This window comes from Apteryx rowi, unplaced genomic scaffold, assembly GCF_003343035.1.
Source record: "Apteryx rowi isolate R43461 unplaced genomic scaffold, aptRow1 scaffold_17, whole genome shotgun sequence".
Taxonomy (NCBI): Eukaryota; Metazoa; Chordata; class Aves; order Apterygiformes; family Apterygidae; genus Apteryx; species Apteryx rowi.
In genome coordinates this window covers 4,811,513-4,823,892 of record NW_020447974.1, presented here as the reverse complement: position 1 = coordinate 4,823,892, position 12,380 = coordinate 4,811,513, and the positions used below count along the sequence as shown (strand labels likewise).

The following is a 12,380-nucleotide window of genomic DNA, read 5'->3' as shown; positions in this document are numbered from 1 at the left end:
GGTGCGCAGCCGCCGCCCCTCCGGCCCTGGCGATCTGCGCCCGGCTTGTGCTTGCCGACCGGAGGAGCCGGGGCACGGCAGCAACTTCGAGGGCTGCGCCCCTGCGCTAACTCCGTGCAACTGCTCCGCGCCTCTAACGTATTCCGCCTCGTGAAGGGAACTTTGCGCAGAATCCCGCTGCCGGGAAGCCGGAGGAAGGTGGCGGAGGGGAGGGAAGCCAACGTGCAAAAAAAAAAAAAAAACACCCAAACCGTAAAATATATATATTTACCTGAATGATGCCGGAACGGGCCCCGGGGGCTCCTGGCGAGCGCCGACCCACCGCTGGAGCGTCGTAGGGGCGAAGGCGGGCGCCCGGTGAGCTCACTCCCCGCAGCAGCGGCGGCCCCGGCGCCCAGAGCCTTTTCTTGACTCCCGGCGATTAATGGAATGATGTTGCGGAAAAGGCAGAGCGATCCTGCCGGGCTCAGTCAGGACTGCTCAGGCGGCGGTGGCAGAGGCGGAGGCAGTGGGGTCGCGAGCGGCATGCGAGTGCCCCCCCAGCGCTATGGCTAGCGGTGGCTCTGGCAAGTCCACCAGCGAGGTGTCCGGTGGCAGCATCCCCAGCAGCAGCTCCCAGCAGAGGAAGAAGCTCATCTCTATCTGCGACCACTGCAAAATCAAGATGCAACTGGTGGCTGATCTGCTCCTGCTGTCGAGCGAGACCAGGCCGGTGAACACTGAGAGTTTGTCTGTCTTCGGGGAGTCCTTCGAGAAGTGCAGGGACACGATCATTGCCAGGACCAAAGGACTCTCCATCTTGACCCATGATGTCCAGAGCCAGCTCAACATGGGGCGATTCGGGGAGGTGGGAGAAAGCCTGATGGAGATGGGGGAGCTGGTGGTCTCCCTGACCGAATGCTCTGCCCACGCTGCCTACCTGGCTGCAGTGGAGACTCCGGGGGCCCAGCCTGCTTTGCCTGGCTTGGTGGATCGCTACAAGGTGACCCGGTGTAGGCATGAGGTGGAGCACGGCTGTGGGGTCTTGAAGACCACCCCTTTGGCAGATATGAGCCCGCAGCTCCTGCTGGAGGTTTCCCAGAACATGTCCAAGAACTTGAAATTCCTTACAGACGCCTGTGTGCTGGCCAGTGAGAAATCCAAGGATAAATTTGCCAAGGAGCAGTTCAAACTCAGTGTCAAATGTATGAGCACCAGCGCCTCTGCCCTCTTGGCGTGTGTCAAGGAGGTCAAGACTTCACCCAGCGAGCTGACCAGGAACCGGTGCGTCTTGTTCAGTGGACCTTTGGTGCAGTCTGTCTATGCTCTGGTGGGCTTTGCCACTGAGCCCCAGTTTTTGGGTAAAGCTGCCACCATTAATCCAGAGGGCAAAGCTGTGCAAACTGCCATCCTAGGAGGAGCCATGAGTGTGGTATCTGCTTGTGTGCTCCTGACCCAATGCCTCAGGGATATAGCCCAACACCCCGAAAGTAGCACCAAAATGAGCGATTACAGGGAAAGGTTGAGGAACTCAGCTTGCGCCGTCTCGGATGGTTGCAACCTGCTATCTCAGGCACTAAGAGAAAGATCTTCACCCAGGACTTTACCGCCAGTGAACTCCAATTCTGTGAATTAACCCCCACACCCTCTGTTTAGATCCTAGTCACTGCTAAAGGAAAATAATAACCCACCTCCTCACCCCTTTTTGTATACCAAAGAATTTGCTTGGATGAGCCCAATCCTTTGATATCACGTGGTGAAGAAGCAGAGCAGCATATTCAAACTATACGTACTAATAAAGGTAGCCAGTTTTGGCTTCATTTTATTTTATTTTAAAGTCAAGCAAGTATCTGCAGATAAATTTTCCTTTATTCAACAAATCTGCACACAAACAAATGGTAATAGCAACTGTTGAAAAGTTTTATATTTGGGGAGGTGGGGGTATCTTAAAAAGAAAAAAAAAAAAGCTTTAATCGCGCTGGGTGCGGTTTTTAAAGTATGTCTTGTCTTGTCTTCCGAAATTTCCCTTCTAAATTTTACTGTTCGGTTGTGCAGGAAAAAGGTTACCTCAGTTCTCACTCATTTAAAAAATGAAAAAACCCAACAACACATAGATGATGGATGTAGCTACTATTTTGTTTGTTTTTGTTTTGTATGATTTTTTTATTTTGCATCAAGTGTTAGGTTAGAAGTGCATTTGGTGTGTAGGAGTGGAAGGACTGGAGGTTGTGATTATGTTTTCCATGTGTTGATTTCCAAACTGGGGGAAAAGCTACTGTGAGTGTTTAAACAAACAAACAAAAATTACACTATAACAAAAGTGATTTTTAATTTTTTTTTCCAATGTCAGTTTTTATCTTGCATGTACTGGAGTATTTATTTCATCTATTAAAATGTTATGTTTCTCAGATGTCTTTCTGTGAATCTCTTAATACTTGAATAATTGAACAACTAGGCCTGTTTGCATTGTATGTCATTTTCCCCAGGGAACGGGTGGTACAAATGTAACTGTAGTGCTAGACAGCAGCATACAGACTTGAATTCAGTTCTTTTATTTTCATAAATACTGTCCCTCCCCCCACTACCACCCCTCCCCCTTAGGACTCCTCTGATAGAGATGTTCTTTTTAATTGCGTTTATGGAAAGCTGGACAGTGCTGTATGCATTGCGATTATTCCCTCTGCAGAGTGCTGGCAGTTGCTGCAGAGTGGCATAGGCTGGCTTTGTTTGTCTTTATCAGCATTCTGGTAATCCTTGAGCAGTTTGTGTATTTTAACTCTTATAGATGTTGTGGGCCATCTGTGTTAAACTTGTGAATTTTCGTGTTAATTTATTAAGGGTCTCTTGAAAAGCTGTACCCTGSTATATAGCCCTGCTTATTCTGTGTGTCAGCTTAGGAGTGTGAAGGTTTGGTGGACTGGGCCCTTTGATTCCTTGGAGGTTTGTGTTGGAGTTCCTCAGTACAGATTTCTGTCAAAGTATAGCAAGTCTGATGTTGCAGATACCATGAAAAGTTAGTTAACTTTGAGGCGCAGTCCAACTCCAGTTGAATTTCTTGAGTTGTGAATGGGCCTTAGGGTATGCTGCAGTATTTATCATGATTTCAGTGGTTTTCAGTCTATGCTTTGTGGACCTGTGGGGGTCTGTGGACTTCTAAATGTTCCGTGAAAGGTAAATAAGAAAAGCAAGTCTTCTGGCAAGAAGGCTTCATTTGTATGCAGAGATCTATTCCAAAACTGGATTTTTTAATGGGTCTGCAAATCAAACAATGTTGAAAGCTATTGGAAACTATACCTGAAAAATGTTGATACCATGGTTTAAAGCTCTACTGTACAAGTGCTATACTCTTCTGTTTATTTCTTTGAAGAAGTAAACCTTTTGCCTGTTTTAGGATATAGAACAGACCTAGAGTAGCGAGAGGTCCTTCTTTTACAGCATTATTGTTTCTCTTGCCTGTGATGTGTTTACTTTGTTTCAAAAACCAGTAAAACATTACTGTGTAGTGGACAAATACATCTTGTCAAAGGAAATATAAGCTAAGCTTATATATCTATATCTTTGGGGTTAGAAATTTTTTCCTTGACTTAAATGGAGTGAAATATTAGGGTTTGTTTATTTTTAAATGAAACTTTTCTGACTTCAGTGAATTGTATGATTAGGACTTTTTCTTTATGAAAAATCAGTCCAAGCTAGACTCCTCTGGGTATATTTTTCCTACTACCTTATCTCTGATGCAATATAATCCTATCACATATGCTACAGAAGCATGGATGTCTGCAGCTATGCAGCTATTACATAAAAGCTTTCTCAACTGTTTTTTCATGTATATATTTTTATATATACTGTTCTAGCTTTGACTTAGATAATTCTATTTGCTGGAATATCCAGTGGAGGACACCTCCACAGGTGTCTCCTCAGAGACTGTCTCGCATGCACGTGCACACATGCTTTCCCATCTGGATGGCAGGAACAGCTGTAGGGCTCCAGAGGGATTCGTAGGAGGCCAAGGCCATCTCCAGGGAGGTCCTGTGCCTCTGTAGCATTGGCAGTTGTCTGCTTGGCTCTCCTTTGTATCTCCCTCCCTTGTAGCCTGTCTCCATGGAAGCCAAGATATCATCCCAGTCTACCCTTCCTTCTTTTCCGCAGTTGCACTTAAGGGAAGGAGGGAAAAGAGGGACTGTAGCAGACATAATACTTGCAGGATGTACTATCTTCTGTGGCTACGGACAGGAGATGAGGAACTGGCTCCACCCTTCCTTTGCACAGATCCKAGATGGAGAGCAAAACTTTTCATGGGACGGGTGGAGGTGGTGCTGGAAAGGCTGCAGGGCAGTGGTGCTTGGAGAGGGGCTGCTCAGGGCAGGTACTGGGGTGGCACCGTTTAGCTCCAGTTATTTTCATTTCTGGTGACCTACATTTGTGAGGCCTACTTCCAGATATAAACCAGAGGCTTCTGAAGGGCAGTTCTGTAGTGCGTCTGACAAAAAAGTAAYGTCCCACTGGCTCTTTTGATGTTTCTATTTAATAATTTTTGGCACTGCTGAACTAATTAGATTCTTTTTGATGCATTTATACATTATTAATAAGGCTATATGGATCACAGCGTAGCCTTCTTATTACCTCTGCATATGAAAGTCAATATATTATTAATGATGATAGCGCCAATTTTTGTTGTGGTAAGATTTTAAGTGGTTTAGTACAATTTTTGTTTTAACAAGAATCCTGCAGATTTCTCCCCCTACTTCTGATTATATTTTGAAGTGAAGTGCATACATGTATAAATAAACATATATCATCTTTTTTAACACAGAAGCAAAACAAACTGCTCTAGATCTCCTTTTCCTCTTCAGATGTGTGTTTTGGGGGGGGTTCGGTGTTATAAAATAAAGCATATGAAATATAGCCAGGTCATGATTTTAGTTAACAGGATGATAAAAAATGCATACATTTAGTAAATTTACCAAAATAACTTACTGTAACGTTTTAAAATAACAGTAATTTTAACACTTCAAAATGTTCAATCATTTCTTTCCAGAGCAGAACTCCCACTGATGACAAAGGGAGCCATGCATGCCTTTGGACTCAGCTCAGAGAGTATCTGTCAAAATCTGTCATATTCATAYATTTAACACAGCAAAGTTCAAAGAAAGGCTTTTCATACAAACTAATACAAACAACTGTTTTTATGCACTGTGAGTAAATGTTTAACAGGAAAAAAAAAGTATATATACGCACACATTGTGGCATCTACCCAGCTGAAAGTGTGGTTCCACTACAAAGCATGAACACGCATATATTTTAAATACTGTAGTCTCACATTTATAAAGAATTAATGTATATTGTGATAATTGCTTTGGAATGGATTTCTACAGAATATTAGTGCTGATATAAGAGATTATTTCAGTAAGTATAATCATATTGTTTGTGTACTTTGTGTTTTCTGGGACAGAAAAAATAAATAACGAACTTGTTTTCAGGGTGCAATTTCAAGCCACATAGAGGTCACCAATTCACTTGGATTCATACCTGATTGCCCAAATGCTTATACCATTTATGTAAACAGGTAGTGTCACTATTTCAACATAGGATTAGACAGGCATTAGACACGTTTCTGAACTGGAGCCTTGGTGATTTTGACAAAATCAAACTATTTCAGGCTGTTTATATCACATATGTAGTAGATCTACTCTAATAGTGTATTTAATAAAAGGGTTAACTCATTTCTAAACACATTATGCAATGCACACTTGTAGCCAAAAATAACACTATCCCCACCAAAAGAAAATTAAGCTTATTTTTAAAATGTAAGAATTTTGAAACAGGGAAGAAGTTCTCACTTTTGTATTATCTGTAGATTTGATGCTACCTTTTGGTTGTTTCTCCRTCATATCGAAATTCATTCTTGATTTAATACAGCAGCTGAATTTCTGAATTTGGGATTGGAGCAATGTGTTTTCTGGTTCTAAAAAAAAAAATAAGTTAAAAGCTTTGTAAGAGAACCAGTAAWCTAGCGGCAAAATGCTATTGAGAAGCAAGTTATTTAAGGCAACTTGCAAATGTAAATCCTTGTTATTTTTCAAAACTAAGAAAAAAAGACTATGGGTCAGATAATTCCCTTCACTTTTTACCACAGGAAATGATCAAAGTAGCAGAAAATCTGCTCTTTTTGGCCAAACTTCTGTCAGAGGCAGAAGGGGTCGAGCCAACACATGGTGTATGCAGCCTTGCAGCAAGAGGGGATGTGGCTGATGGGAAAGGAGGTGGAACCAGAGCAAATCTGTAGGGTAATGCATCCTATTAAACCCACAGGAATTTTCCTATTCTAGATAATACGGGGACTGATCCAATAAAGCAAATCTTAAACAACACAACCTTTCTTTCCGAGCAGTCAGACACTTGTGAATGAAGATGTCAGGCTAGGTGCGTTTGGGATGCTCTGCAGTGAGCAGTTGTATTGTCAYGGGCAACCAAGGGCCTCTGAGGTTGCCCTAAGATCTCAGAGAAGTACGGGCAAAAATGTCTACCTGCCAGAACAATTYGATGGGAAATGAAGCTTTTTCTCTCAGGCACTTTTTAGATTTTACAAGCAGAAGCAGATGGTAGGGACCGGTACATTTTACTCTAATTCTTTGTTCTTGCTGCCTGTGAAAGGCACCAGATGGGCAATGATAAAGATAGAAATTCTCTTCCTGTAGTTCAGGATAGCAAAAGGGCAGAGTTTCAAGGCTGCTCTATCCTCACAGGATCACTGCAGCATGGTATTTGGGCCCACTGGTTTCTCTTTTGCTTTTTTGCCAAGAAACGGATATAAAATCCCCATGGCAACTTGCATTTTGTCCACTGAAAGTGGCATCAAGACCATTAAAATATTTCATGTAGGACAGCAAAATACCACCAGGTTTGGGTCATTCACAAACTGAGCAAAAAATATACTGGCTAGGTATGAAGTGGAAGGCCAGTTCCTTTGTATCTGAATAACCTAGAACATTAAATACCCTGAGAGGTGTTTGTTTATTTGGAAACTATGGATTATCAAAATTTTGTATGAAGRGTCATTCAAAAGTATTAACATAAAATTAGCATTGGCATTATGAACCATTTCCTTAATGAATATGGACTTCTATGGACATGAAGGGCCTTATCCATGAGTAGGTGAAGCCCAAGTAATTAAATATTAATAATAAATATTGCCACAAACTATGATAAAATGCCAGGGGTCTTTTTGTATTGCAAAGCAAGGAATGATATATTAATTTTCATAAATCTGAATCTGTTCCTAGAACTGTTTTTATTGTGCTAGTGTCCTTTGAACCTGATTTTTTTTTTTAACCACACAGTATATGGTGCTATAATTCGACAAAGTCAAAAGCAGCATTTCAACATTAATGCAGAGATTCCTGGGGTCTTTTATCAGCTTGCCAGACTCTTGTTCCTGTTCTAACTTAATTTTTTATAATTTCCTTTTATGTTAATAAAGGCTTCTTGTGGCTATAAAAGTTGAAGTTGTCTTACTCTATAGACAGCCTGGTTCTTATGTAGATACTATTTAGATTATTTAGAAATCCTGCTGGTTGCCAGATGGAGCTCTTTTGGGTTTTATGTTAAATACTTGGAAAGCTAAATAGCTTGATTTTTCTCCTCTCCCTCCCTTCCTCCCCCAACAAAATAAATAAATGCTTGAAAAGTGATTACTAACAAGTTGCTTAACTTCAGTTTTCACATCAAATTAGTTTGAGGCAATGTGAGCATATGTATGGAATACCCCAAAGAAGTTGGGTTTTGGCAGGGTTTGACTTACCCACCCATGTTTTATACCAATAGTTTTTCTCCAGGTTTGTCTGGGCAACAGGAAATTGAACTTGAGTCTAAGAATAGAGAATCCTGAAAAGCATAGAAGATGGCCCTGACTCCTGCAGTAGCATTTCTTACAGGATCTGGACTTGAGATAGAAACCCCAAGACGGTCTTAGACTGCCATGGCTGTTAAGATTGCTGGAAATAACTTGCAGGGTGTGGTTCAGTGGTATGCTAGGCTGCTCTGAGCAGCTCCTATCCCTGCATTAGTTCAACCAGCCTTTGGATGACTGAGAATCTCTGCAGTAGCTCCTGAGTCCCTCGCCTCCCTACCCCGAAGGTTTAGGTAGAGCCAGCGAGAATGAGAGGCATTACTTTAGATTCTCAGTTGCCAGCATGGAGCCTTGAGGCTGTTTGTAAATACACCATTGGCGTGAGGAGCCATACGGATGCTTGGATGGCCTCCTGATGGGGGCAGATGGGAGGGGGGCTTGAAATTGCTTTTATTCCCTACCCTTCAGGGCACTTTGCTCTTCAGCCCGCTTGGTCAGTCCAGCTCACAGGATCTCCACTAGTGCACAGAGCAGCAGGAGCAGAACCAGGCTGGGTCTGGTTGGCCTTTGTCTGGATTTAGCAAGTGTGAGGCTTCATTTGGTGAAATTCAGGCACGCCGATGAGGCTAGGAACGTTTCTCAAAAGAGCAGTGCCTGTTGCATACTGTGGTTGTGGTGTTGAACTGAGGGACCTTCTGTTTCATTCTCAGTGTAGAAAAGGTGTTCCTCCAGCTCATGCAGAAAGTGCTTGGGAAACACTGGGAGCCGATGTGCTATTAAGCACGATTCTGTTGTCATTAATTACCTCACAGGGTCAAAGCAGTAATTTTGGTTTCCAGGGTGATGTTTTTAAAGTACAGAGTAAAAAGATGCTATTTTCCAGTCACTTTTTTCAGGACATATTGATTCTGACTGACTCACGTTACATACAGGAAGTCTCTTGAATCTGTAGGCATGCTATTCAAATATATTTTGGCCCCTGTTTGCGTTCTGAACATACACACTATGGAAAAAAGTGAGAAAAGTCAGGCAGATCAGTATGTGCAGTGCAACAAATTATAGGCCCCATGGCACTTCCGAACTGTTGTGTAGTTAATGCTAATAGTCTTATTTAAATGCTTCAAATTTAATCTATGTCTTAATCCTCTTTAAAAAATTACTATGGAATCAATCTGTTCTGGCAATGTTAGATTCCTATTTCAAAAACTTTCACCCCTTTTTACGGTCTTAAAGTAGCCATTAGTCTGAAATTTTTCAATCTTTCAGTCTGGCTATAAAAAAAAGGAAAATGAGCCCTATATTTCAGTTTTAATATTTTCAAAAGTTTTAAAGCTAATTGGTCAGGCTATTTTTGAATTTCAGAACATGGAAAAATAGTGGGTGTATTCTTTTTCATGTTGAAGTGAGCTATTGTTTCTCYGTTCATAATTAAAAACTTGCTTTTTGAAAAATTGAGATTGGTCCTAGGCGTTGCAAGAAAATCTGTGAGCAAAACTATCTACATGAAATTTCCTTAATACTGWGAGTTCTGTTAGGTATGCATTCAGAATAATCTTGTCTACTCTTGTGACTGTCATGTTAGAAGGGCTTGTCCCAACAGCCTGTAAATGGAGTTTGTAGCTGCTGAGCAGGCTTGAAGAGCAGTTGTTGAAGTGTGTGGTACAAGCTCCAGAGACAGACAAGTACTATCTTTAAAACTTCAGAGATGTATGYTGCTGGTTACGGCACTGCAGGTTGTAACACTCATGAATAGTTGCAGTGAAATACAGGTCTGAAAAAAGTACAAGCAAGAGAGAGATTCATTGTTTCAGAGGGAGGGTGTTATTTGTAGCTATTAAGGAAAAAAAACCCTCAAAATATTTGGTCAGATCCAAAAGTGTATTTAGGGGCTTAACTCCTATTGATTTTAATGAGAACTAGATGTCTAGATGTTTCATGGATGTAGACATTAGTGATGAAGCTTGACAGTATGTGGTTTTTAAATTAATTATAGAATATTGTAGTAGAGTTATACTTAAACCTCTATAATATAAACTAGGAATATGCAGTTGGAGTAAGAACATGTGCCGTAATTTTGTTCCTACCATCCTGACCTTTCCGTATGGGTTAAAAGCTCTTGTTATCCTTGCATACGCCCTGGTTGGCAAACAGCCAGAGGCCCAACTCTACCCCATTTGCCTCTTATGGTTGCCAGATGCCAGCATCTTGCATCTTACCTTCACATCAGAATCACAGATTTCACCTCCCTTCCTCCACCCTCTGCTCCTGGTACAACACCCAGATGGGGAACAGAGATCCCTTTGTACTCTGTGCATGTTATCCTCATACAGGCCATATACTTGAAGATAATTCATGCAAATTGAAGTCCAGATCACATTAGAAACATACCTGTTCTCTCTATATGCAAATTCCAACCACCGCAATACCACATACATCCTTTCAAAATACATGTTGGAGAGCTGTCTGTAATCCATATTCCCTGGAAGTGTGCTTCACACACAGTTTGTCAAAGAGCTGTAATGCTATTCAGAAGAAAGGGAAATCTGACTTTAGGTATTTATGAGGTGTTCTTTAGTTGGGGGTTGTAGAGTGAGCTGGATACCATGAGATGTGGGTTAGTGGCTAACTTAAAGTTGTTGTAACGGCTTTGGGTGCTGATTTCCCGACAGAGTAGCATTTAGGCATTGTGTGGCATTTTCTCTCTCTCTCTCTCTCACTCTCTTTGGATTAACTATACTGTTCTGCTAATATTTTTCAGATTGGAGATTCTGAAACTTTGTGTACTGAGTTAATTTGCAATTTTGAGTTCAGTAACAGAGGGGTAGCATCTGGATTTACACTGCACTGTAAAATCTATTTATTGCTGAATCTTCTATAAGTTTTCTATATTGGACGCAGAAGCTTCTTGTAAAACTTCTTACATTAGTGGTGATTCTTATCTCATGCCCAGTTCATCTTGCCACAGGATTTTTCATTTATCAAAATTGCCTTCATTTACTCTTCAATTGGAAAAACAAACAAAACCCTACTTGGTAGTTTTATCCAATTCCCTGCCTGTCTGCCTTTTACGGACAGTTTCAAGATAATTAGATGAAAATCACTTTATTTGAAAACTAAGTTTASTCCTAAATTTTAAAATCACAGTCTGAAACTTGTGAGTATATGTGATTAAGAATACATCTGTTCTTTTGGGTAGAACAGAAGAAAAGGCATGCTAGACTAATGCTTCTCTGTCTTGGTACATAAGATAACAAAAGGCCAAATGTTCTTCTTTGGTTAACTTACGTGATTGTACTGTAGTACACAAAAATGCCTGGTTGCTTTAATATGGCTATTTTGAACACTGAGTGTCCTTTTGATTACAGGCTCAGCACTTTTCAGTCACTTGTATTGAAAAAAAATCTGTTGAAGGACCCTGTTAATGCATTATAACATTCCTTATTAAATTTAGTTTTGTTTAAAACAAGAAAGCTCAAATCAGAATTATGCACCAATTCTTTATAAGATCCCACTCATTTGGCAAAGAAATTGCTTTAATTACATCTTGTTTTCTGTACTATGTCATTTCAGAAAAGAGAGCACATGCTGCACTTGTAAGGGGATGAAATAATTCACTCACAGCTTTGAAGCCTTTTTCTGTGTTTTTCCCTTTTCCTTTGAAAATACAGTGGGCTGTAGAAAACTCTTCCTGGGGGGATAAGTATGCTTTGCAAATCCAGGATGGTGCTCAGAAGTTTGTTGAGAAAAACAGACATCTAAAAACTAGTAAATCTATCTGATAAAAAAGTCAAAGTGACTTTTTCAAAGCTTTTCCTAGAAGTATTATTTTAGCCATAGTTTTACTTGGTTTTGCTGTTACGTTCATTTAACTTAACTGTTAGACATTCTCTTCCCCTATGAGACTGTCTTATAAGAAGGATTAGTTTTACTTACAAGCGATGTATACGTATCAGTCGCTAACTGGTGCTGGATCCTTTCTAAGGCTGTGGGCCATGATCTGTGAGATGTTACTTATCCCTCCTTGTAGAGCTGCACTCCTCTGAAATGATGTTGTTCATATGAACTTACTGTGGTGGAATCACTGATGTCCAGRGAAAATCACTCCAGTCCAGAGAATAAAGCAAAAAGAACGTTTAGAGCAGGTCTACAGGAGAATTCTTCTGATAGCTCTTTCTCTGAAGTAGCTCCCCTTTTCCTCCTTTTTAAGAAWATTAGTTTAAAATTAAATGAGAATATTTAAAGAATTTCAGATACCAAAAAATTTGGTAACCTAAATGATGCATCAAACCTTTCCTCCATGTTTTGCTTCTGTTCATAGTCAGTCTATCTTAAAATAAAAGTTTAAATGTATTTGTATGCCAAAAATAGCAGGGGTTTTTTATCAGTAAGAAGAAAGCACAAGTGAAAGCCTCTTTCTTGGTTTCCAGAAGAAGTGGGCTGCAAAACAATCAATATCCCTTTTGYTTGTTAGACACTGTGTAACTAATTTATTCCACTGCTCATTGCACTCTAAAATACCTTTTAACAGTCAATTTGCATTGACATCCTACGTTTT

At 40.7% G+C, this 12,380-nt stretch overlaps 1 protein-coding gene across 1 annotated transcript; it reads left to right on the top strand.

Annotated features, from left to right (window-relative positions):
- Nucleotides 1-6: 6 nt before the first annotated feature.
- On the top strand, nucleotides 7-2,389 carry TLNRD1 (talin rod domain containing 1). The gene has a single exon (XM_026060658.1). The coding sequence runs from the start codon at nucleotides 548-550 to the stop codon at nucleotides 1,613-1,615; it is 1,068 nt and encodes a 355-aa protein (XP_025916443.1). The 5' UTR covers nucleotides 7-547; the 3' UTR covers nucleotides 1,616-2,389.
- Nucleotides 2,390-12,380: the final 9,991 nt, after the last annotated feature.